Source organism: Perissodus microlepis, chromosome 4 (genome assembly GCF_051167445.1).
Source record: "Perissodus microlepis isolate ML-2025 ecotype Zambia chromosome 4, ASM5116744v1, whole genome shotgun sequence".
NCBI lineage: Eukaryota > Metazoa > Chordata > Actinopteri > Cichliformes > Cichlidae > Perissodus > Perissodus microlepis.
The window spans coordinates 28,840,052-28,863,236 of record NC_140464.1 but is presented as its reverse complement, the minus strand read 5'-3'; the positions used below and the strand labels follow the sequence as shown (position 1 = coordinate 28,863,236).

Sequence of the window (23,185 nt, the reverse complement as noted above, 5' to 3'; positions counted from 1 at the left end):
GCTAAAACACACAAACAAAAACAGCTGCAGTAATGGTAGTTTCCTCAGAGACCAGATCTTATTTTATTGTTGAATTTGGGGGGCATGAAGCAAAAGAAAGGAAGAATTAATCCCAGAGCACAGTCATGCTGAAGGCAAAGATGGCCTAATAATACCAGGGAGAAAACCAACATCACATTGTCAAAGGTATCATTCTCACTGGTATCATTATGTTTCTTTTTATGTATTTTATTTGAGTATTTCTAGGACAAACTGTGATGGAAAAAACAAAAGCGCTCACATTTACACATTCTTCTCATAGCTCATGTATTAATCATAACAATAGAAAAAAATGTGAAAGCAAAACAAGCACTGGCCCTTTAATGCACCTCTACGTAAAGCACCGGGAATATGGTCAATTCAACCGGAAGTCTCTTGATTCTAAGCGTTAAAGTATTACATTCTCATCCCGCTTCTTGTTTACCTGCATGCTTTATAATTTTTATTTCAGTGGCAACTCTTACTTTTATATAAATATAAAAATATAATAATAATATAATAATATAATGCTTTAATTCAATATTATTGTAGCTTTAGTCGCTAAATGTCCTTTATTCTGAAGTTTTCTCGGAAGTTGTGTATTTTTCTGCCTCTTCCAGTCACAGAGGGAACCGAGAAACCAGACGACAACAAAAAGCGCACGAGACATCACAGACGGCAGGAAGCGTCTCTTGTTGTGTTTAAAGGTGGGTGAGTTTCTTTTTATGTGTCGCAAATATCATTTTATTAACAGACGACGTCTTATCATTAAAGTATCCTAATAAAAGGGTTGTTTATTTTAGGGAGCAGATACACTGAAGCTAGGTTGACAAAGGTGCGCGCGTGTGCGCGCGGTTCTCTCAGTGTATTTAAATAACCGCGCGCCACTAGCGCTACATTTCATTTGTGATGTTTGATTAGCATCTTCCTTTGTCAGACAGGCTATCTGCATGTCTTTCTGTCCCCCTCTCCTTTTGTGTTTGTGTGTGTGGTGCTTTGTTATGTATGACTCCTGAGATTAATTAGTAGACTTCTCTGCTTGCACTGGTGTATTTGCACCTGTGTCGTTTATTGTGTGTTTGCTGAGGGATTCATTGGTTATGTTAATGGTAGTGTAGTTAGGCTACCAGTTAAACTGTTTTAAGACTTAGAGTCACACTCACCCTGACAATTTTATGACAGTTTGTCAAGCTAGACTCATCTGTCCTAATACTTGCCAAATATAGCTTTTTTAAATTGCTTAATAAAGCCTTTGTCATAATATTAAATACCATAAACCTCTTAAAGTTTTTTTCTTTTCTATTATGTATTCTAATAATTCAATAACAATTCTGAGTAATTCTCTTGCGGTTTAAGTTTAGTAACTGACATGATTTGTGTGTTTTTTATGATCTCAGAGACTCAAAATAATAATAATGATTAGAAACAATAATCACACTACATTTGTCATCAGTTAAGTTGTAGTCCAGCTATTATATTTGCTTGGTTGGGATTTTCCTTTTGAAATAGTAAAACAGTACAAAAGACAATGTGGATAAAACAGCACTTTAGCTCAAGTCTAAGGAATAAATAGTTTGAAATGACCAGCTTTACTAAATACAGGATAACGACACAGTTTAAACCATGTTGGCATGTAGTACAGCACACAGCCAAACAGCTTTTGCCAGCATGTGCTTTCTACAATTGTTTCTTTACATACAGCAGGCCTGTCCTGGTGCAGCTAAGCAGATGGATGATGGTGGGGGGTGGATGGAGGAGGGGCAGGGATGTTGCATAAATAGAGAGGAGAGGATGGGAGGAAGGTAAGAAGGAGGGGAACATCATTAAGGGGATCTGCAAGCAAGAAAAAAGGATTAAAAAAAGCAGAGGGGAGTGAGACAGCAGGACAGAGTGCAGAGCTGCGGAAGCTGTGAGGGAAAGAAGTGTTAAAAAAAGTGACGATGAAGCAGGAGGAGGAGGGGTGTTTGTTGGAACGTGTGAGGAAGCAGAAAGCAAATGGACTTCACAGCATTTTAAACACAGTCATTAATGTGTCTGTGTTGGGCTGTTATTGTAGTTGACATGTATAGTAGCTGAGCAGCCTACTTCATCCACATAGAATGAGTCCACGTCCTCATCAGTAATATCAACAAAAGAGCAAAAGTATTGTACTCCCATACTCATTGTCATACAGCTCAGTGAAGTTACGCTGCTACTCACGATGTGCATTTATTTGATGAGTCATACATACACAGTGTGAGTTCAGTTCAGCTGCTCCGTCAGTGGTTCTACTTAGATTTGCAACATCTGTTTTTTGTTTTTTTCACACTGAGGATATATATATATATATACACACACACACACACATTCTGCTCTAAAGCAGAGTAAACTAGGTGACTCATAACCAAAATAATTTAGCTGGATAAATGGTACTACAGAGTAGAGTAAAATGTAAATATGATTTGGGGGTGCCCCTTTTAAGAGCAGTGGGCAGCCAGTAGGCTAGTCCCTTGGTCAGGGGAATTAACCTGACATGTTTTCAGTTTGGGAAGAAACTGGAGCTACTGGAGGAAACTGGAAGAGCAGATTGAAAAAAGAAGGCGCGGGTTTGAACTTTAAGAAGTTTCACTGTGAGACAACAGTGCTAAGCACTGAAGCATCTTATGCTCAGTCAGTTTCTCTCTTTTATGGTGTTCATTATTATTCATGGAGTTTTGCTGTCACCAGTCTAGACCCAAACAGGTCAGGGTAGTATCCAAGATTAAAATCTTGTAATGTTTTCTTTCACATTTGTTGTCATCAGCTTGGATAAAATGTGCATCAAAGCTGGATGATGGTGTGAATCTCATCTTTCAGACATTATACTTTACATCCAGTCCATCCCGTTCCACACGTCTCACTCTTACAGCTTCTCCTTTTACGTCATCCACTTTTGCCTGAGGTGTTGTGTAATGCCTACTCTAGTATAAACAGCAGGGTGTGTGTGTGAAGGCAAAACTGAGGGAAGATGGGTTTCCATGGCAGCCACAAACTGCAACAGCAGCTTGTCATAGCAACAAGCATAGATAAATGCATAGATAGATAGAAAGCATTAAAGGGATGTGTGCCTCTTTGTTCCCTTCTCACTTTCTCCGTATTGCCATTGTATTGTGTGTGCTGTCTTGGCAGTGTATAGATTAGTCACACCCACATGCCCCCCCCTCCCCTTTTGCCATGCGTATTCAATTCCAGAACAATCAGTGGAGCTCCACCCTCAGTCGCTGACATCACTGCACCCTGTGTGTTTGTCGTGCTGCGTTATGGCGGGGAGGGGGTTCAAAAACACGAGCATACCATATACACCCGCAAACATTCCCACGTGCAGCAACTGAGCAGTGCAGTTTTATCTCATGCTAATTTATAGCATACACTGAACCCAGTCATCAGTTATTATCACGCGGTTGTTACTCTCAGTCAGCAGGATGGCAGCATAAGTCTCGACAGAAAAGGATGATTAAAATGTTTAACATGAATATTTTAGACTGCTGAATCTGCTTTTTTAAATCATGCTATAAAAATAATTACTAAAATGTCAGAACTGAACAGAAAAACATGTTAAAGCCAGATTTGGTTCTTCATATATCTATGATAACTGACAACTCTCCAATTTTTTGGTCTCATATCCACTTCTGTCAGATGATCACTAAAAAAAACTCAGAGCTGTGGTGCATGTGTGATATATCAGCTCAGCTATTTAGCTTCAGGCCTAAATGGATAAATAGCTACCCTGGCTGTAGTGTTTATGTTTCTATGCCAGTACATTACTTGCAATTGTGCTCTCCCCTTTTTCTTCTTCCTGCAGCAATTTATAGGAGTAAAAAAGCCTGGTAAAATCATATAAGCTCAAAAGCTGTTTTTAAAAAACGTGTATTACTGAGGCTGTAGTGGTGTACTGCACTGCGTGTAAAAGTGTTGCAGTGGCCTATATATTAAGAGTGTCGACTTGTCCAATTGGTTCCAATCATGAGGCTTTTATTCATGTGAAAGTGTTTATCTTTGTATTGCAAGTTGCCCAGTGAGTTTAAAAGCAGGTGGTTTGCACGACATGAACAGAGGACATCATTCATTTGTACTAAATCATCCCCATCTGAATGTAGCAGCAAAGGAAACAACCTTTTTTAAAATGTTGGTGTTCATTGAACATCTTTATCATTATTGTCAGTGTCTTATTTTCAGACCTGCACTTACATTTATTTTGTTGCTCATTCTTTCCTTTTTTTCTTTCTGTCCTTCTCAGATTTACTGCAGCTCTACCATGCCCGTGGCCTCCACCAGGACAGAGCCTGGTGAGACCAAACACTATACTCCACATCAGCTTAGCATCGCCACATGATTGTTTTTTTCTGTTTTCTTTATTCCCAGCTCTCTCCTAAAATCCAGTTTCACAAAAGATTAAAAAACAGGATTATGAGAATGTGTTACTAATCTGAAAAATTGTGGTATTTGCTCTTTGTAAGCTAATTAATGATAACAGATGTTTTAGAGTTACAGCTACACTGTAGAATATCCTCCAGGAAACGACTGATGCCCCCAAATACCAATATTTATGATAGCACTGTAGTATATATAGTTTATATGATGCTGGTTTGTTTACACCTGTGGCCTTTGATTACATCTGGTAATATCAAATTCAATAATATGAAAATACTAAAATAAATAAAAATGAAAAAATTACATAATTGCAGCTTGTTACATTGTAGCATACTTCCCTTGAATATGACTAAATATAGAAATTCTTAAATTCACTGCAGTTTTGTACATAACAGCACTGCTGTAGGCTGTATTTATGAGTCATAATCTAGTTTTCTTTCATTTTAAATTTCACCTTTAAACTTTAACCTTAAGGCAGCATTCCGGCTAACAAGCTGTGCTGGCAAGTTGAAATTTTCTCAAACTTCCAAAGCAAAGCAAAGCAATACATGTACAGTTCATTTCTCTAGCACATGATTTTAGCCAATTTTCCTGCAGCTTTCTGTTTTCTTCTCTTTGTTCAATGTTGTCGTTCCTAAAGCCAAAAATGCATCCAAACAACAGACCGTGTGCCACCACACTCGGTAGTATCCCCTACCTGACACAACACACAGTCTGCAGCTTTTTTAACCCATGCCATTAGATTAATATGGAGTTATAAACTCATACTCACGTAAGTATCTATTTTTGAAACTAAAAGGATGTTGAATTCCAATGAGGAATTTCCCTATAATGAGCAGAATTCAGACAGTTACATCACAGCTTTGTTAAAACCAGGAAGCCAGGTGCTTGTTTAAAGCAGAGTTACAACTATAGACACAAGCTCTGTGTCATTTGTTACTGTCTCATTTTCCATGTTTCCCTTACTTAATGTTGTTCTTCCCTTCACTGTGTGTGTGTGTGTGTGTGTGTGTGTGTGTGTGTGTGTGTGTCACAGTGCCCCAAGTGTTGGATGCAATGAGCGACAGCACGGCCAGCTCCACCACAGCCAATGACCTGGACCTCATTTACCTCAAAGGCATCATGGAAAGCCCTCTGGTACGCTTCACACAGATGCACTCGTGCACACACATATTTTAAATTCAATAAATTTTGCTGCGCTTCTGTCATTCATACTTGTAAAGGCACTTGCAGCACGCTCTCGTCTTTGTAACCGTGTTTGTATTTGTGTGTAAGGAGCAAGAGGAGAGCCTGAAGGAGCCACGGTTGTCACCCGTGAGGGAGAATAATGTGGAGCTCCTGCAGGAGATCCTGAGAGACCTGGACCCATTCACCAATCGTTCTGACACTGCAGCCGAGCTTGCTCGCATTCTCACGCAGCCTCACTTCCAGGTGTGGAACACACAAAGACCCACACACAGTATCTCCCACTTTGTGTTTTCACTGTATTCCAGTCACAGAGGTGGTTAATTGAAGGAAAACGAATATTTCATGCATGATATTTTGTGCCTCAGTCTCTGCTGGAGACACATGATTCAGTGGCAGCTCAAGCATGTGAAAGTCCACCTCCCAGCCCATGTGACTTTGTGGACCATGAACCAGAAGACAGCCAAGCACACAACCACCTTCCACCTGATGCCATCCGCATGGTGGGCATACGCAAAATAGCCGGGGAGCATCTGGTAGGTTATTAGAATTTGGACTGTTTGCACCTTTTGTGTTTCCCATTTAAAAACATTCAGTTTGTGAAATAATAAATGCTTGTGTGGGTTGTATACTGGTGCCATTTGGGTTTTGGATGCAGATTTTTATTAGTGTTAATGATGGAGATAATAGCCAGTAATAACTGTATTCCAGGGTGTGACATTCAAGGTGGAGGGTGGGGAGCTGGTGATAGCTCGTATTCTTCATGGTGGGATGATAGACCAACAAGGGCTGCTGCACGTCGGCGATATCATCAAAGAGGTGTGTTGCTTTTTTCTTTTTTGTTTGTTTTTTGTTTTCCTTAGTTTCATTTTCAATTATCCTCTAATTTATTGGTTTATGGTGGAACCTTGCGTTTTTAGTTCTATAGGATAGTTGTTTACTTTTTTCACTAAGTTAGTATTTTATGAAGAATATACTTTTTGGTTTCCTGCTAAGACTATCCGTCCTATGAATGCAAGAGCCGACAGAAACATGTAGACAGCTACTGCAGACTGTTCAGAGGTAACGTCTCCCAAGCTCACTTTGTAAAGCATTATATTTCCATTGTTTCATCTACATTAAAATGTGTCTCACTGTGAGGTTAACAGGAGACCAGCTGAGACTCCAGGAAATCAGTGCACCTGGCCCACTGTCACTGTGATTCTTGGGAGGGAAGCTATTTTTACAGCAGTAGCTGTTTCACATGTGTCCAGTTTTTTTTATGCTGTTCTGAGTTCCCGCCTGATTTACATATGAAGCTTACCGATATTACCGTATTACCGTATCAATCGTCTCGTTAAGCATTTACTTATCGACTCTTGTTCTCTTGTGTTTATTTCTTCTTGAGTGTCAACTTGACTCAAGGTCAGGCTCAAGCATGAAATGCCCCGGATTATTTGCGTACCTCCACAACTACCATAAGAAAAAACCTAAAATGAGAAGACCGGTTACACATATTTTGGTACATTACGGTGTCACTGAAATTTCTCTGGACCTTTTTTATTGTTTATAATTGTTTGTGAAACAATATAAAATGTCTTTCATATCATCCTAACATGATGTCATTGTCTAAAGTGGTCATTGTTGCCCTGCTGTTTATTGATCACGGTGTTCTGAAAGTCTAAATGCATAAATCTGTGTCCATACTATTGTTTAACCACTAGATGGCGAGGTAAACTATGTGTTCTTATGAAAGCATGGGGCAGAAACCCACCGCAGTTCAATTGACTATGTGCACGTTAGCATATGCTACTTCCAGTGCGGAAACTCCTGTGGGGAGCTTTGTTTCCGGTGTCCTATTCGCGCCTGGTTTACGGTCCAAAACACGTTAAGCAAGTGAATGAATCAAGCGGCGATTTACATTTCTATAGAGGTCTTGGGCATTTACCCAATATGTCTGTAAATGATGTTCATCGACTTGTTGATATTTTTTCCCCGCGCCTCAGAGCAAAAGAGAAAAGGGATTCAAATGTTATATTTCTCAGCTGTCCCTCGTTTATCGCGGGTGTTATGTTCTAAAAATAACCAGCGATAGGTGAAATCAAGTAGCCAATTTTATTTTTTGACGGTGCAAAACGTTTCGTGGACATACAGCACTGCACTTCAGAGTCACACTGCTAGCGATCGATGCAGCGATTCTGTACTGTACAGGAGAGACGTCACGGAGGAGATCGTCTGCAGCGATCAGGACGCAGGACACAATGTGACGTAAAAAAAAAATAAGCATGCAAACTTGCACTAAAAAATCTGCGAAACAGCGAGGTGAAAGGTGAACGCGTTATTAGCGAGGGACCACTGTAATTTTGAAGGTAAGTCACAACATACCCTTCGTACATACTAATGTATAGAAACCGTTACCAGCAATCATTCATTTTTTGTGTGCCTTTTTTCACGGTTTGTTAACATGCTGTGTAGGTGTGTACTTGACTAGCTGATATCAACATAATGGGGTAAACATCTAGTTTGACTATTCTTCACCTGTAGTTTGAATGCTGAACATTTGCCTGTTTAAATCATAAGACCAGTCACTATACAGAGATGTGCTTCCGAATGTGAAATGTGTCTTCTGCATGCAGTAATGCAATTCTGCTTGTGTTGAGTGATGTAAACAACTGATCGATCTAAACTCTTTAAACGTCAAAATTGATCATTAGATTTTTTGTGACACAACAGTGGTGAATGTTCCCACCTTCTGCTCTTTGTAACTTAACGCGATCTTTCCGTTTTCGAGTTTTGGACATGATTTTGGAGTATATCTTTGCAGTAGCGATTGACCGCAAAGTAAAGCTACCGGAAATGTACAACCCCACATCCGGTCTCAAACCAGGAAGTTAGCATTTTCTCGTGCACAGGGTCAATCCCAATACTGTGCAAATGAATAGATCAGGAAAAAATAGCAAAAGTAAGGATCATTTGCTAGTGAAAGTTTGTTTTTTTGACATTTTATTCAGGGGATTTTGGTGCTGCAGTTATTGGAGTTTCACTCCTGGAATCTGTGGAACTTTATTCATTTGAGTGGATGTTTGAGCAGATACTATGAATGTAAGATATCAGAAGCTCAGTCAGTTACTTGGTGTTTGAGTTGTGTTTCATTCAGGTAGACATAATTCTGCTAGGTTACTACCTGAGCTTCTTCCAGTCAAAACAGTATGTCACATACTTGTGTTTAAATACTCTGTGGTGTAGCTTGCTTGCACTGGGCAGGTCTATCCCTCCTGACAGGGCTATTGGGACCTGTTCTGGTGCTCTGTAGTGGGCTAACACCTTAAGAGTACATTTTCAGTTGTTCAATTTGTCCGTCATCTGCATAGTCCACAAGAGGCTTTTAATTTTTACATGCTTCAAAGTTCTGTAAATATTTAAGCCAACTGATCGAATTTGCAAATTTAAATGTAAAACTCTAGTCAGCTGTTTAAAACCCTTTAGCTTAACCTTTAATACATGTAAGGAATCTTTTTTGTCATTACTCTTGTTGTCTACTTTACTGACAGGCGAATGGACGAGAAGTGGGCAGGGACCCCAGGGTTTTACAGGAAGAGCTGCAAGCAGCTAGTGGAATTGTGGTTCTGAAGATACTGCCAAGTTATCATGAATCCATACCACCTGTACAGGTGACACATAAACACACCACACACAGAATAGACACATGGGGCTAAATCTATTCTCCTTATTTGTCATGGTTTCTATTTTTTATTATTATTTTTGGTTATTAACTGAATTTCATTGTTAGAAACTTATTTTCATTAACACTAGAACCTTGTTTTGACCTCTGTTAAATTAAAACCACGTGATCTCATATTTCATGCCGTTTTAAAAATGGATTTCTTCATCAAATACTGAATTTTGGGGTGTTTGGGATCAAAAGAGAAAAGAAAGTATAACCATTTTTACATAGAACCGCCAAGGATGTTATTTCGGCCGCATAGAAACTAATGTAAAATCACTGTTGTGGCACATTGGGCTGCCTAGCAATACGATTGTTTACACACATTTTGACGTAAATGCTGCTGTTACATGAGTCAGAGCTAGCTATATGTGATTGATAAATAAATATGTAGGGGAATGTAGTTAGATGAAACATGAGTAATTGCCTGAGCAGCACCTCAGCAGGTGAAGCTGCGGACTGAGGCAGGGTAGTGTGCTGTGTAAGCTGTTGTGCTAGTTTTGTCCAGTCTTTGTTTATTTATTCTAATGTGTGTTTTAACTTTACAACCTGCAATTAAATTTTAAAACTCATTGATGAAACCATTCAAATCCCTCAAAATTCACCTTAAATCCTTGTTTTGCCAAATCTGACTTAAAATTAGAAAAATTTGATGAAATAAACAACTTAAGTGAACTTAAAAAATGGCATCTTTGCCCCTCCTGGCAGTTCTAGTCTTAAAGGGATTTTAACTTGGGATGCACCACTGAAATAAAGATGTGTACCTCTATGTATTTCTCCAGGTATTCTTTAAGTGTCACTATGATTATGACCCAGCCAACGACAACCTGATTCCTTGCAAGGAGGCGGGGTTAAGGTTTGAGACCGGGGATATCCTGCAAATAGTCAATCAGGATGATGTCAACTGGTGGCAGGTGACAGAATAGTATTTATGTGAACATGTTATAGCTTCCTGTGTGCACATTTTCATATCTTTGGATTGCTTTGCTAATTTTTTCTTCATTTGTTGTGCAGGCACGTCATGTGGAAGGTGGGAGTGCTGGGTTAATCCCTAGTCAGATGCTTGAGGAAAAAAGGAAAGCTTTTGTCAAGAGAGATGTGGAGCTGGCACCTGCAGGTAATATGAAAGAACGAATAAGGTTGTGATGATGGTGACTTTATTTTAACAGAGGGCCTGGATTCTAATCAAAGCATGGATGCAGTGTGTGTTTTGGGCCTTAATGAAATCATCTCACTATGGATGTAAAATATTATTAAAATACTGGTGGCTGCAGCCTCCTAGTGGATGGTATCAGTTAGATAATCATAGGTGACTTCCTCCTTGAATTATTGCATCACAAGATTTTCAGGAAACTTGAAGAAACCTTGAGGTCAGTGTCGCTGAGATTCAAACTCATCTGAAATTTTTAGTAGCTGCACCTTCAAAATCCAAAACATTTCAAAATCCCACATTGGCACATTTTGGAGTTATAGCATTCACAAACTTGAGTGTCCAAGCTGCTGCCCTGCAGGGTGACGACAGTACTCCATCAGCCTTTTACAGCTTTGGGGTAAAAGCCAAAAATGTTTCATGAACACAACAGAATATGACCCATTTGTATTGAACTATATTAGCATATTATACTGTAAACAGAAATATAAATCGTTAATAAACATATGGCAGCAAAAAAAAAAAGACTTCTGAAAGAGTGTTAAGTATTAAGTAGGTGTTCATTAAGGAAGGGCATTATGTTCACATGTCTGGTGTGTGTTGCTGCAGCCCTTGGTTTATTGATTATTTGTCACTGCCGTGTGGTGGTGGAAATCCAGGTCTGCACAAACACGCCAGGTACATGAAGTTTGCTCAGATGTTTAAATTTCACAATGTGCCAGTGCACTTTTTATAAGAAAGATTTTTAATATAACATTGAGCATTATAGCATGAACCTGTATTAGATTACAAGAAAAGAAGTTTGAACATACTCCCACTTTCATATGTGGGAGTTACCCCAGTTATTATGGCATATAAGAACCATCTCTCTCTGATGTCCAACCTTTGTAAAAGAAAAAAGGTTTTCTTTGCTAAACGTCACCAGTCAATGATGTGTCATTTTTTACACTTCTGTAAATGTGAGATTTGCATAAGCATTCGAACAACTGCTAATTCAGTTAGAGTTTACAGAAAGGGTTTTGTTCTGTAAGGGAGCTCTTATCAGTAGATCCAGTAGATCTAATTCCCCTTTTAGAAGCACAAACATGAATATTAGAACTTAAAGAGGAAAAATTAAATGTGTATGAGACATAATATCTGGCAGAGACACCTGCATGAACATGACTGATCATTACAAGCCAGCTTGTGGGCAAATGAGTACAAGTTAGTAGTTGTGAAACATGACTGATGCTCATAAATTACTTTAGTTTGCAGTTTGACTTCAGTTCTCTGCCTACACTAATGCTGTGCTCCAACAATGCAACAGGAAATCTGTGTACTGGTGTTGGAGGAAAGAAGAAGAAGAAGATGATGTATGTGACCACCAAAAATGCAGGTAATAAAACGGAGCCAGGATCAGTTTAGCTCTGCTGAGGTAAAATATTCCTACTGCTTTGTCCTTACTTTCTGCTCTTTGTTCACCCTCAGAGTTTGACAGACATGAGATACTGCTCTATGAGGAGGTGGCCAAGGTCCCACCTTTCAAGAGGAAAACTCTGATTCTGATAGGTGCTCAAGGTGTGGGGAGGCGGAGACTAAAGAATAAGCTTCTACTGAGGGATCCACAGCTCTTTGGGACCATAATTCCATGTATGAAGTCTGATATATTCCATTGCCTTATTGCTTCTTATTGCTAAAGTAGCTAGAATTGTTTTTTTGTTATATTGAGTCGATCGGTAGGCCCACAAACCCCTATGCAGGAAGTTGATTTCGGCTCTCTGATTAAAAAAACATCTTGATCCCTGATCCTCTGATCAGTCCCCTCTGCATCATCTGAGTCTCAGCCAGTAGATGGTGCAGAGGGGATTCGCTCAACCTGACTGCCTTCATGTCCAGATGTCTTCCCTGCTTCCCCTGATAGGAAAAAAGCTGACTAGCTTTGCAGGTCAAATCTTTTTGATTACACCTGTTGTGGCACTTGTTATCCTGGGATGGTTTCAGAGGCCTGTACAATAGGCCCCAAGGGAAGATATTACTGGGAAAGGCTAGGGCAACCTATTAGAGCTATTTGGACTAATATAGATTAATACTCACCTTTAATGTTTCTCAAAGGGTTGAAAAAGGAATGGCCACAGTTTAGACTTTAATAGCAGAAGATTTTATTAAAACAACGTTTCAGTGTGGGGTCTGCTACCAAATGTGGCAGACAAACTGACTAAAATGTCCACCATCCATCTAAAAAAATTTTACAATTTGGGTTGGAGAGCTATGTTAGCTGGCTTGAGCTAATAAACTGATCATAGTAACTTCCTTGTATTTGCGCAGACACCTCCAGAAAACCCAAAAAGGGAGAGCGAGAGAGTCGGATGTTTGCTTTCACTACCCGCAGCAAAATGGAAACAGACATCAAGAACGGGCGCTATCTAGAACATGGAGAGTATGAGGGCAACCTGTATGGCTTGAAGATCGACTCCATACATGAGGTGGTGGAGGCAGGGCGGGTCTGCATACTGGACGCCAACCCTCAGGTGTGCACATACATACTCTTGCTCAAGACTTTTCTGTTTTAGCAGTAATCATAAGCAGCAGCATCTTTACTGTCGTTGTGTGAAAATTAGGGGCTACTTTGACAGAATCCTGTATACATTACACACATGCTTCTAATAGTTTCTATTGCCAGTTTATTAAAGTGAAATGCTCTAACTTACGTTGTGCTAGTGGAGTCATAGACTGGGTGCTTTCTGTTGAGATGCTGAATCAATGTCGTTGTGCTATTGTGGTAAGCTGATTCAGTTTTACCATGAGCACACTGTTTGAAATGGTCACAAACTTTAGATAGTTTTCATCTTTTTCTGTGACTTTGCTTTTCGCTTCTTCTTCATCTTCTCTGCTTTTCTGATCCCTCCATCAAGTCAAGGCCGCTCCGTCCACATAAAACATGGTGATCACTAACCAGTACATGGCCTTAAAGTAGAAAAATTTGGACTTGATATTGCACATAAGTATTGTGCATAATATTGCATACAAGGGAGACTGGGCGAAGGTTAACACAGTGTATTGGATGTGTGTGTGTGTGTGTGTGTGTGTGTGTGTGTGTGTGTGTGTGTGTGTGTGTGTGTGTGTGTGTGTGTGTGTGTGTGTGTGTGTGTGTGTGTGTGTGTGTGTGTGTGTGTGTGTGTGTGTGTGTGTGTCATCTGAAGAGACCATGTTGTAGAATCTGACAGCAGTTGGAAGGAAAGACCTGTGAAATCTCTCTGTCCCACATCGTGGGTGCTGCAGCCACTGAAGGAGCTGCTCAGTGCTGTCAGAGTCTCCTGCATGGGGTGGGAGAGAGACTTTGATCTCCTGCATCCATTTGGGTCCACAAAATAAAACCCTCCACATTCCTCACATCGTAATCCCATGACAACTTCTCTACTTTATCTTAAATCAGTTTGACACAGTCAGTCCCATTCAGTCAGCATAGTGTCATGTGCCTCACTCAAGGGCATCTTATTAAGAGCACTGATAGAGAAAACAGTCTTTCACTGTCGTCAGTCGGTAACTTGTGGTGGATTAGCCCAGTGGGTCACAAAGTTTAGAGCCTGCAAGAGACTCTTTCAGTCTAATGTACTTGTGTTGATTTTGCTTGCGTGTCTTAATTTTAGTCTCTCAAAGTTCTGCGGACCTCTGAGTTCTTGCCCTACATCGTGTTCCTTCAAGCTCCAGAGTTCGAGGTGCTCAAGGCCATAAATCAGTCAGCTGCAGAGGCAGGGGTCGTCACCAAGACGCTGATGGTAGGAATTGCTCACAGTACAACCATATGCACATAAAGAAGATGAATAACTCAGGAAGTAGCAAATAATGAGAAATCAGTCAAAGCAGAAGTCCTGTGATTAACAGCCCTGCTATCTGTTTTCCTTCACAGGATGAAGAGCTGCAGAGGACGTGCGATGAGAGTGCTAAAATCCAGACAGCTTATGGTCACTACTTTGACCTCAGCATTGTCAACGACAACCTCGACGAGACATACCGCACCGTCAAAGCAGCGCTGGAAACGGTTTCCAAAAACCCCCAGTGGGTCCCGGTCACCTGGGTGTTCTAGAAAGAGACATGTGCTGGACTGAGGAGGGAGGGAACAAGAAAGGAAGCAGGCACTGAAAATATTCCACTGAGTATAAATGATGGGTAATAACTTTACAGGATAACTTCTCAAATTTCCATAATTTAAACAGGATATATTTTCAGTGCTGCAAAGAAAGCGTGGAATTGAAGAAGGAAAGAGATGAACGAGGAGGTGGAAAAAAACCCTTCATTTCAAAAAGTGTGCATATGCATGTGTGTTCCTGTTTACATAGAGACTTCAGAGCAAAGACTTGTGCCATTACTGATGATTATCATCAGACATTGTCATTGTTTACATTTTTTGCATTTAATCAGTGCCATCTCAGTGCAACTCGGTGCCATTAGGAACAAGCAAGCTCCATCTTTCACTTTTGTAAGTGTACAGTTTCTCATCATGAAATCAAAAATAGTTTCCCACTGCCTTCTACAGTAAATGTGAATGTTTTGCATAAAGGTTAAGTTGTATAAGGTTTCCTATAAATCCCCTCACACCCATGGGTAAAGCTTTTTTTAGGTTAAGTCTGGTGAGGCCGTCATAATCTTTAAAAAATGTCTCTTGTTCTGGAGTTGGTTGAAAAGTGAAAGGACATCTCTTTCAGGCTTTTAAAAAGATTTGATTTAAACTTTTATTGGTTAGAGACACTAATCACTGAGCAATAGCATCTAAATGGTACATGACCATCAGTGGCAATAATAGATTAAATTTGTTTGAAAAGTCAAAGTTAACATCACATCCAGACCAGGGGTCTCAAACTCCAGTCCTCGAGGGCCGGTGTCCTGAAACTTTTCCATGTATACCTGTTGCAATACAACTGATTACAATTAGTAGGTCATTAGCAAGAGTATAGCACTTGAGTATAGAACTTGACTGCATGCAACCCCTAACCCTACTAAATTTGAGTAATGTAAGTGTTTGGAAAAATGTACTTCTAAAAGTACTTTTATTGCTCCATGTTCATTCACTCATGAGCTGCTGTAACGTGAATCAAATGGCTGAATAGCCACTTCAGTCCTAAAGGACTAGAGTTTGAGACCCCTGATCTCGATCAAAACCTAGCATGAAACCTCTCAGCCAGGTTTAAACATAAAGAAACATTTTTTCTAGATATCTTCACCTATCATAAAAAAACAGCTCGTCACATTTCACTATAATCTCATTTTAACTTTGTTTCAGTGTGCGGCACAGTCGCTTCATTAACAGTTTTTCAAGAAGTAGCACACTGGGTGGGTCACATGGATTAAACTATGATTTAGAGAACAAAAAAGAATCAACGAATATCCTCTTCATCCTATGGAGCAGGTGCTGAAAAAAATAGGACAAAGAAATAAATGAGAAATCTGGAGCTCTGCATTCAGTGAACTGTTAACTGTTTCTCTTCAATCATGATTTACTCATAATGCTGGCCTCTTCTCATGGTTCTGTTACTAAACTTGAACCCCCTTTAATTCAGTTCCATGTGTAAATGTGAATGTGGCCACTATTAAGAGCAAATCATAGAATGCGTCTTAGGAGATACACTGTTCATTTAAAACAGAACTCCAGGCCTCAAGGGCCGGTATCCTGCAGGTTTTAGATGTCCTTGATCCAACACAGCTGATTTAAATGGCTAAAATCAACATGTCTTGAAGTTCTCCAGAGGCCTGGTAATGAACTAATCATTTTATTCAGGTGTGTTGACCCAGGGTGTTATCTAAAACCCTACAGGCCTGATTTAAAACATAACCATTTACTTGATGATTTTCTATTTGATTTCTGTATAGGTTTCTCATCATATTCCAAATTTAATAATTGTTCGCAGACACTTAAAATTCCTGTAAGAATTCAGTCAACCCACTCAGTAACATTTTGACAGCTAATTTTGAGTTTCAGTCTTTTAACTACAACACCATTTAGTTGTAGATGTATTTTAAGCTTCTAACCTCTTTTAATTTTAGTGTAGTTTTAGTCGACTAAGTATCATAAGAGTACAGTAGGCTAATCCTGAAGTTGAGTGACTTCACTTAAATATAAAGTGTCAAAGTATGTTGTATTTTACCAGTAAGAGTTGCTCCAAACGGTTACAGAGCATCTTATTTTCCTCAATATCCACTTTATGTCTATGTCTCATCTTCTCTTCTACTCAAGTGTTGACATTTTGTTTTGTTTTCATGACAAACAGGGAGCTTCCCTCCAACTTACCCTGTTAGTCAGCGGCAGATGAAATACGCACAACTAACCTGACCGAAAAAGAGAGAGATTATTTCTGATTGGATCGCCTCCTTTCTGCCCAATATATATTCGATGACAACAGTGTCAATACACTTTGTCATAGTTTTTCTCCTCGAGCATTCTTTTTTATTTAGTTGTCAACATGTTTTAGGAAAACTATGATAGAAATTATTGGTCAATGAGATAAACAAATACAAATTTTATTTGTCACATACACAGTACAACATATAGTAAACATGTAGTGATATGCTTGTGTCCTGAATGACTGATATTTAACTGTGCATCATTTATGCTGATAACTTCTAGGACCAAATATGTTTGCAAAGGTGTGTGGCTGCACAGCAGCACACAGCCTCTGCAGGCTGTTATAGGTGGATCTAGACCTAGAGTTCAGTTTGGACCAACTAAACATACAGAGTGTCAAGAATATGGAATAAAAGTGCACACATCAGGAAGAAATCAAACAAACACAAGCTGTGAAACAGTACATTGAAGTCATTGTACAAAGCTTTCTTTCACCAGAATGAGTTATTCTGTTTCACTCATCCTGTCATTCTCAGTTAGCACTTTTAATTTTGATGTGTCTGTGATTTTTTTTTTTTTGTTTTTTGTATTTCTTGTGTGAGCTGTAAAAAGTTTGTAGATAGAATGTAGATACACAATCATATAGAAGGAATGATGCTCCCCCCTCGTATTTACAGTATGAGACATGTCAGTGGTAGCCTAAGAGTGAAGACCACAGTAGCTGACCTACATCAAAATAAATGTAAAACAGTATTTTCACCATTTGAATGTCAACACAGTGTGTTGTCTTTTGTCTGTTCTTTGTTTTTGCCCTTCCGTTGTAGTGTCACTCTCAGGCCACCGTACTTGTCACAGTTTCCACAGTGCCAACTGAAGTAAAACAAATCATTGTATTTATTTTTTAATTTCATGTATTTTTTGTGTGGCAGCTACTCAGTATTTTGATGCACAATCGCTTAGCGATACAAGAAAATTTGGTGTTTAACAGTGAACAGAGTCTGGTTCTTTAGGCTGTGTTAGGGGAGCAGTTTTTAGTCAGTCTTTGTAGATAACATTTATATTTATGCTCTAGTTTTTAAAGATGGCTTCAGAAAAGCAGATTCTTGCCTGGCAGCTATACATGTGACGTCTGAATATGCTGGAATAAAACCATCATTACTCTTGAGGACATTCCAAAACCTCACTGTGTGCTTTTTTTCAATGAAATGTCATGAATGCAACCGTAACGATCATCAAATCACAGAAAGATTTGATGATCTTGCGATAATAGACTTTCCTGAAGGCAAAACAACAAAATCTTTGCAGTCATGCATTGAATTAGACGGTGAATCAGTGTTGAACCTTGGAATTATTTTGTAAGGCTGCTATTAGTGATGCTTCTGTCTCTACAGAATAAATGATTCAATTATAATTATTTGTGATTATTTTTCTTCTTTCTGCATGTTTTTAGGTGCTTAAAGCCTCAATTATTCATGTGCACTTTTATATTTAATAATTTTATATTTTATAAGTTAAGTATTATAAAAGACACTTTGGAGTGGCATGATGGATGCAAGGCATTTTCCCCTCAAAACAGTTAAACCAGCCAATGATATTGGTAATTAATGTAACTTGTGTAAACCATTACTTTTTTTTTGTCTCTCTGGCTCCTCATTTCCTCCACATAGAGATGAAAACATAAAAACAATGTCCAGCACTGTCAAGAGCACGCCAAGTCAACCCTAACCATGTAGAAATCTTGGCCAACTAGAAGCCTACCAGCAATTTATTGCACAGTCTGACATCATAAAGGGGATAATGGCACTGACCTTTGACACTGCAAGCCAGTGTTTATTTTTATTTACCACAGACATTCTGAAAACATTCAACCAAGAAAAGCATTTTTCAAAAACTCAATTTGGTGATCTAAAACTTCTGGAAAACCAAATTGCACAGTGAACCTATGCTTTCCCAAAATTGCTGTGTACATGTAGAAAGAGTTGGATTAACCTTTCCTGAAACAGAAACCAGATTAGTGGAGATCATTTCAATCTTTTGTACAAATGTGTTTAAATGTTTACTAATAAATATCAAGTGAAAAACATTTATTAATAATTAATAAATAAGTTTATTTTGTGTTCCAAAAGAAAAAAAGAAAGGTGGTTTTCGATACCTTAATATAGTGTTAATGTCACTTTAACCTGCAGTTTGATGTTGGCTTGAAGGAGAGGTCAAAGGTCAAATGTGACATATTTTAAATCTTTATATGGTACTTTCAATACAATACCCACCACCAATGTTCCCTCTAAGCTGCGTGTGTGCGCAATTGCGCACTGTGGCACGGTCTCTCATTTAGTGGTTTAGGAAGGGGGAAGTTTTAGGAGTGACGGCGGTGTTTTGAGATGTGAGAGATTTGCAACGTTTAGCGCAAATCTTGTGTAGTTAGTGTGTAGTCAGTAGTTTTGTTGTGTGTGTCAGAACAATGAGGCGACTGCTGAATGTTACAGGTGTTACAGCAGTGATACATCTCCTGTTGTCAGGCCTGCCGGTATCAGGCTGTTGTTCTCCTTTATCTCATAGTGGACAGAAATTTTTTTTTTGGAGTGGCACAAATAATTTGTGTGGCATCAAATTTGATGCAGAACAGCTGATTGTTCTGTAAATAGTTTGAAATGTTTATTTAAAAAAAAAACCCCGCCTTGGCCGCATTTTTAGGTAAACAGCTGCAAAAAACTTTGTTTGCATAACTCTTTTTTGAAGAAGTAACTATATAATTAATTGCCCAACATTGGCCATTATATACTGTGTTTTGCAGACAGAGAGTTACAGGACTCTCTCCCAGACCACAGACTCATAATACAAGTCAGAGCTTTATAAAAAAAAAGAAGAAAGAAAGTTTTGTTTTCAAAATTGGAGTTCAAGTTATTTTTCCTTCCAATAGTGTTAACATACTACACAGGTCATGAACAAGATTTATTTATAAATTTTTATTGTAAGTGGGCTAAAGCAGTTAATTAAAAGTCGTCTAACATAAATGTAAATGCTGTAATTTGATTATTTTAATAAACCATGTAACTTGGATGGATTTGATGCTGGCGTGACCACAGTGCACACGTCTGCTGTTGCTCAGTGGTCCAGGGGACCGCTCAGGGAGTTTGTGTGTTCGCTCAGACACGTGAAAAATTTGAGGGAACATTGCTCACCACACCAAGAATCATAGTTTCTATGTTATATAGCTTTTTGTCAATTTTCAAATAAATCACTATTTTACCTTGAATACCTTGCTGGATGTAAGCCAGAGTTTAATGGCTCATTAGCATGAACCCACTTTACACCCCAACAATCTTCTATCAAAATTCATTAACAACTTTTCAAGCTATCATGTTTAGAGGGAGAATGACATGACCAAAGACATAACCTCCTTAATGATGCTGGGATAACAAATATGATCAAAACAGAAGTCAAAACTTTTCCAAAATGGACGGATGACACAACAGAGGTGGGTCTTATCTCCAAAGGTGATGAGATGGCTTACAGGGAGGAGGTCAGCGCCCATTCACACTGGGGCCAAGAGAACCAGCTCACCCTCAATGTCACAAAGACAAAAGAGATGATATTGGACTTCCGCCTGAGCTACAGCCACCCACTGTGGCTGTAGCTCAGGTGGTAGAGCAGGTCATCTACTGATCGGAAGGTTGGTGGTTCGATTTCTGGTTTCCCCTAGGCTGCATGCCAAATATCCATGGGCAAGATACTAACCCCAAATTGCTCTCCGATGCATCCATAAGAGTATGAGTGTGTGTGAATATTACTTAGAAAGCACCTAGAAAAATGTGCTTGGGTGAATGCACAAGTTGTGTAAAGCGCTTTGAGTGCTCAGAAGAGTAGAAAAGCGCTATATAAGAACCAGTCCATTTACTTCCAGAGGTGCAGAGAAGATAATTACTCCAAGTTTGTGTTCCAGAGGGTGATGGGAGTCAAACAGGAGGTACTGGTCCGTGTGTGTGGGCTTCCGGTAAACTTCGATGTTGAGGTTGCCATTCTCTTCAATGTGCACAGCGCAGTCCAGGAAAGGCAAACAGTCGTCCTTTGTGTCTTCCCTGGTGAACTTGATGTTTTTATCCACAGCGTTAATGTGCGCAGTGAAGGATTCCACTTCTTGTGTCTTGATTTTGACCCTCTAATCCAGCGGGGTTGGGGACCGCTGGATTAGAGGATCATCAGGGGGTCCTTTTGTCCCTCTGTGGGGGGATACTCCCACTAGGTTTATATCTGGGACTCTCCACCATTTGACCTTAGAACTGAAGAAGCTTCTCGGATGAGAGGTGAAACGTCTTCAAGTAACTTAAAGAAGTCCAGACGCTTTTCTTTGCAAGCTCCTTTGACAATTGAACACATTCACTTACCGAAAATCGGGGGCATCTGCTGTGGCAAATGGGTGCAAGCCTTTGACCACAAACTTAGTCACTGCAGTGAGAACTGCCAGCATCTGAGCCAGCCAGACTCTGTCTGTTTCTCTCATCATGGTCATCTTAATGCAACACACAGTTTTGTAATAAGGCAGATTGCGCTAACATAATATGCACTGTTAGTTGATTATTTACCTGCCGTATTAACGGGAGAGGACGTGCAAACATCACCGCTGAGCTTCACTAGTCCGGAGCGGAATTAAAAACATGACATTCATTTAAGGTTATCGTGTGCTTTGTGAGCAAATGCTTTTGCACATTCGTAGTGTTTCCTCCCTTTAATGAAATATCTACTTTGCAAGTATTGCAAGTTGCCCTGTTGTCATCCGTTCTCGCCTAAGCGTTTGTGCCACTTAGGCGCCATGTTTCCTGCCTAGTAGCTCCGCAACGTGGTGACGTCATCCGAGGCGAATGGAATCGATAAGGGAATCCTTTGCAAAAATGACAAACAATTCCAATTAATTGAGTGGGAATCACAAGAACCGGTTTTCAATTCCCATCCCTAGGCATGCATTTTTAATTTCTCTTTGCTACTTGGGTTGTTTGGGACCTGATGAATGTAAAAACAAAGAATTAGTTTTTTTTTTTTTTTTTTACCTGATTTTTGTTTCTGAAAAAAATGAGAGCCACATATGAGGACATTCGCTTTAAATTTCGATAGAACAGTGGCAGTATAATGTCCTCGTAAGTGGGTATCAGGCCCTTGTAGAACAAAATTTAGTATTTTGGTCTAGATAACCCAAAATGTGATGTCCACATATGTGGACACCAGGTCCTAGGAGCATAAACCAGTCCGGTGATATTTTACTCGGGATCATTGAGAATAAATAATTGATTCTTGGTAAAACCATCAATTTTACTGAAGCGACATCAGTGATATGGATGGAGACTTCCATCTTGCCAGATCATCTTCTACTTTCTTTAAAAGTGGGATGTGGTTTAATTAAATTAAATCTGGAAGCCTAGGACAAACATTAATGCCTAAATATTTAATATTTCCATATTACAGTGGGGTAGAAGCAGAAATTCGGAATAGTATTTCCAGCCAGCTGGTTGGCTGCTTCTAGGGTTTTGATGGTTCCTTCTAATTCCTGAATACATTTGTGCTGGCTTTTTTGGTGAGAATATAGTTATTTTACCTCTCATCACAGCTTTTCCTCCTTTCCTGAGAACAGGTGCTGACGTTCCAGGATGGTCATTACAGTCTAAATATAAAGCCCACTCTTTAAAAAAATATTTAATAAAATCTAAAATGATGTACTAAATTTCAAGTTTTTACTTGGCGGAATAACCTTCTTATTTATTAGCTTTATTATTTATTAAATAAATCTTATTTATTTATTTAATTATCTCACAAACAAACTCAAATGAAAATATTTTCATCAAAGGTCACTGATCCTGAATGACAGGATGCAGCACATGTTTTGCCTGTCACTGAGGCATGGATGTATTTGACTATATGGATACATCAACATGCAAAACTGGCTGGTAGAGGCTTGTAAAAGCAAAGTTAAATTTTGTAAGCCAGCTTTTAAAAGGTAAAAGCTCCTACTGATTCTGCTTTCCTAACTATTTGTTTTCCTTATATTTCAGTAACAACAACAAATATGCCATAAATGACAAACTGAAAACAGTTCAGTGATAAAATCACTAAAAATTATTATATTACAAGTTATGATGTGAGGAGCTTCATGCTGAGGTAAGGTCCTCTAAAGTTTGGATGGAGTCAGGGTGGCAATGTTCTGGCCCTCAAATTTAACCATAAGAAATGCGAAAATGCTAAATTTAAGTATGTGCTATGTTTTATTAAAATGAATAAAGATACAATGAGGGCAGACTCCCTTGCTAAGAAATTGGAGATAAGTTTGGTAAAGGAATTCTGGAAAGACATGAAAACAATGAATAGTGTTAAGACGTCTTTACCAGCTAATATTGATGGTGTTAGTGGTCTGAGAAAATTACTTGAATGTGGCAGA

At 39.1% G+C, this 23,185-nt stretch overlaps 1 protein-coding gene across 1 annotated transcript; it reads left to right on the top strand.

Moving 5' to 3' along the window:
- The first annotated feature begins 644 nt into the window (after positions 1–644).
- Positions 645–18,172, top strand: mpp2a (MAGUK p55 scaffold protein 2a). Its single transcript, XM_084926930.1, has 14 exons — positions 645–725; positions 4,274–4,322; positions 5,444–5,544; positions 5,683–5,838; positions 5,961–6,128; positions 6,304–6,411; positions 9,123–9,242; positions 10,078–10,209; positions 10,310–10,412; positions 11,752–11,820; positions 11,913–12,074; positions 12,750–12,952; positions 14,072–14,200; positions 14,332–18,172. Exons 2-14 carry the CDS (start codon positions 4,292–4,294, stop codon positions 14,506–14,508), a joined length of 1,659 nt encoding a protein of 552 aa, XP_084783056.1. The 5' UTR covers positions 645–725; positions 4,274–4,291; the 3' UTR covers positions 14,509–18,172.
- The last annotated feature ends 5,013 nt before the right edge of the window (positions 18,173–23,185 follow it).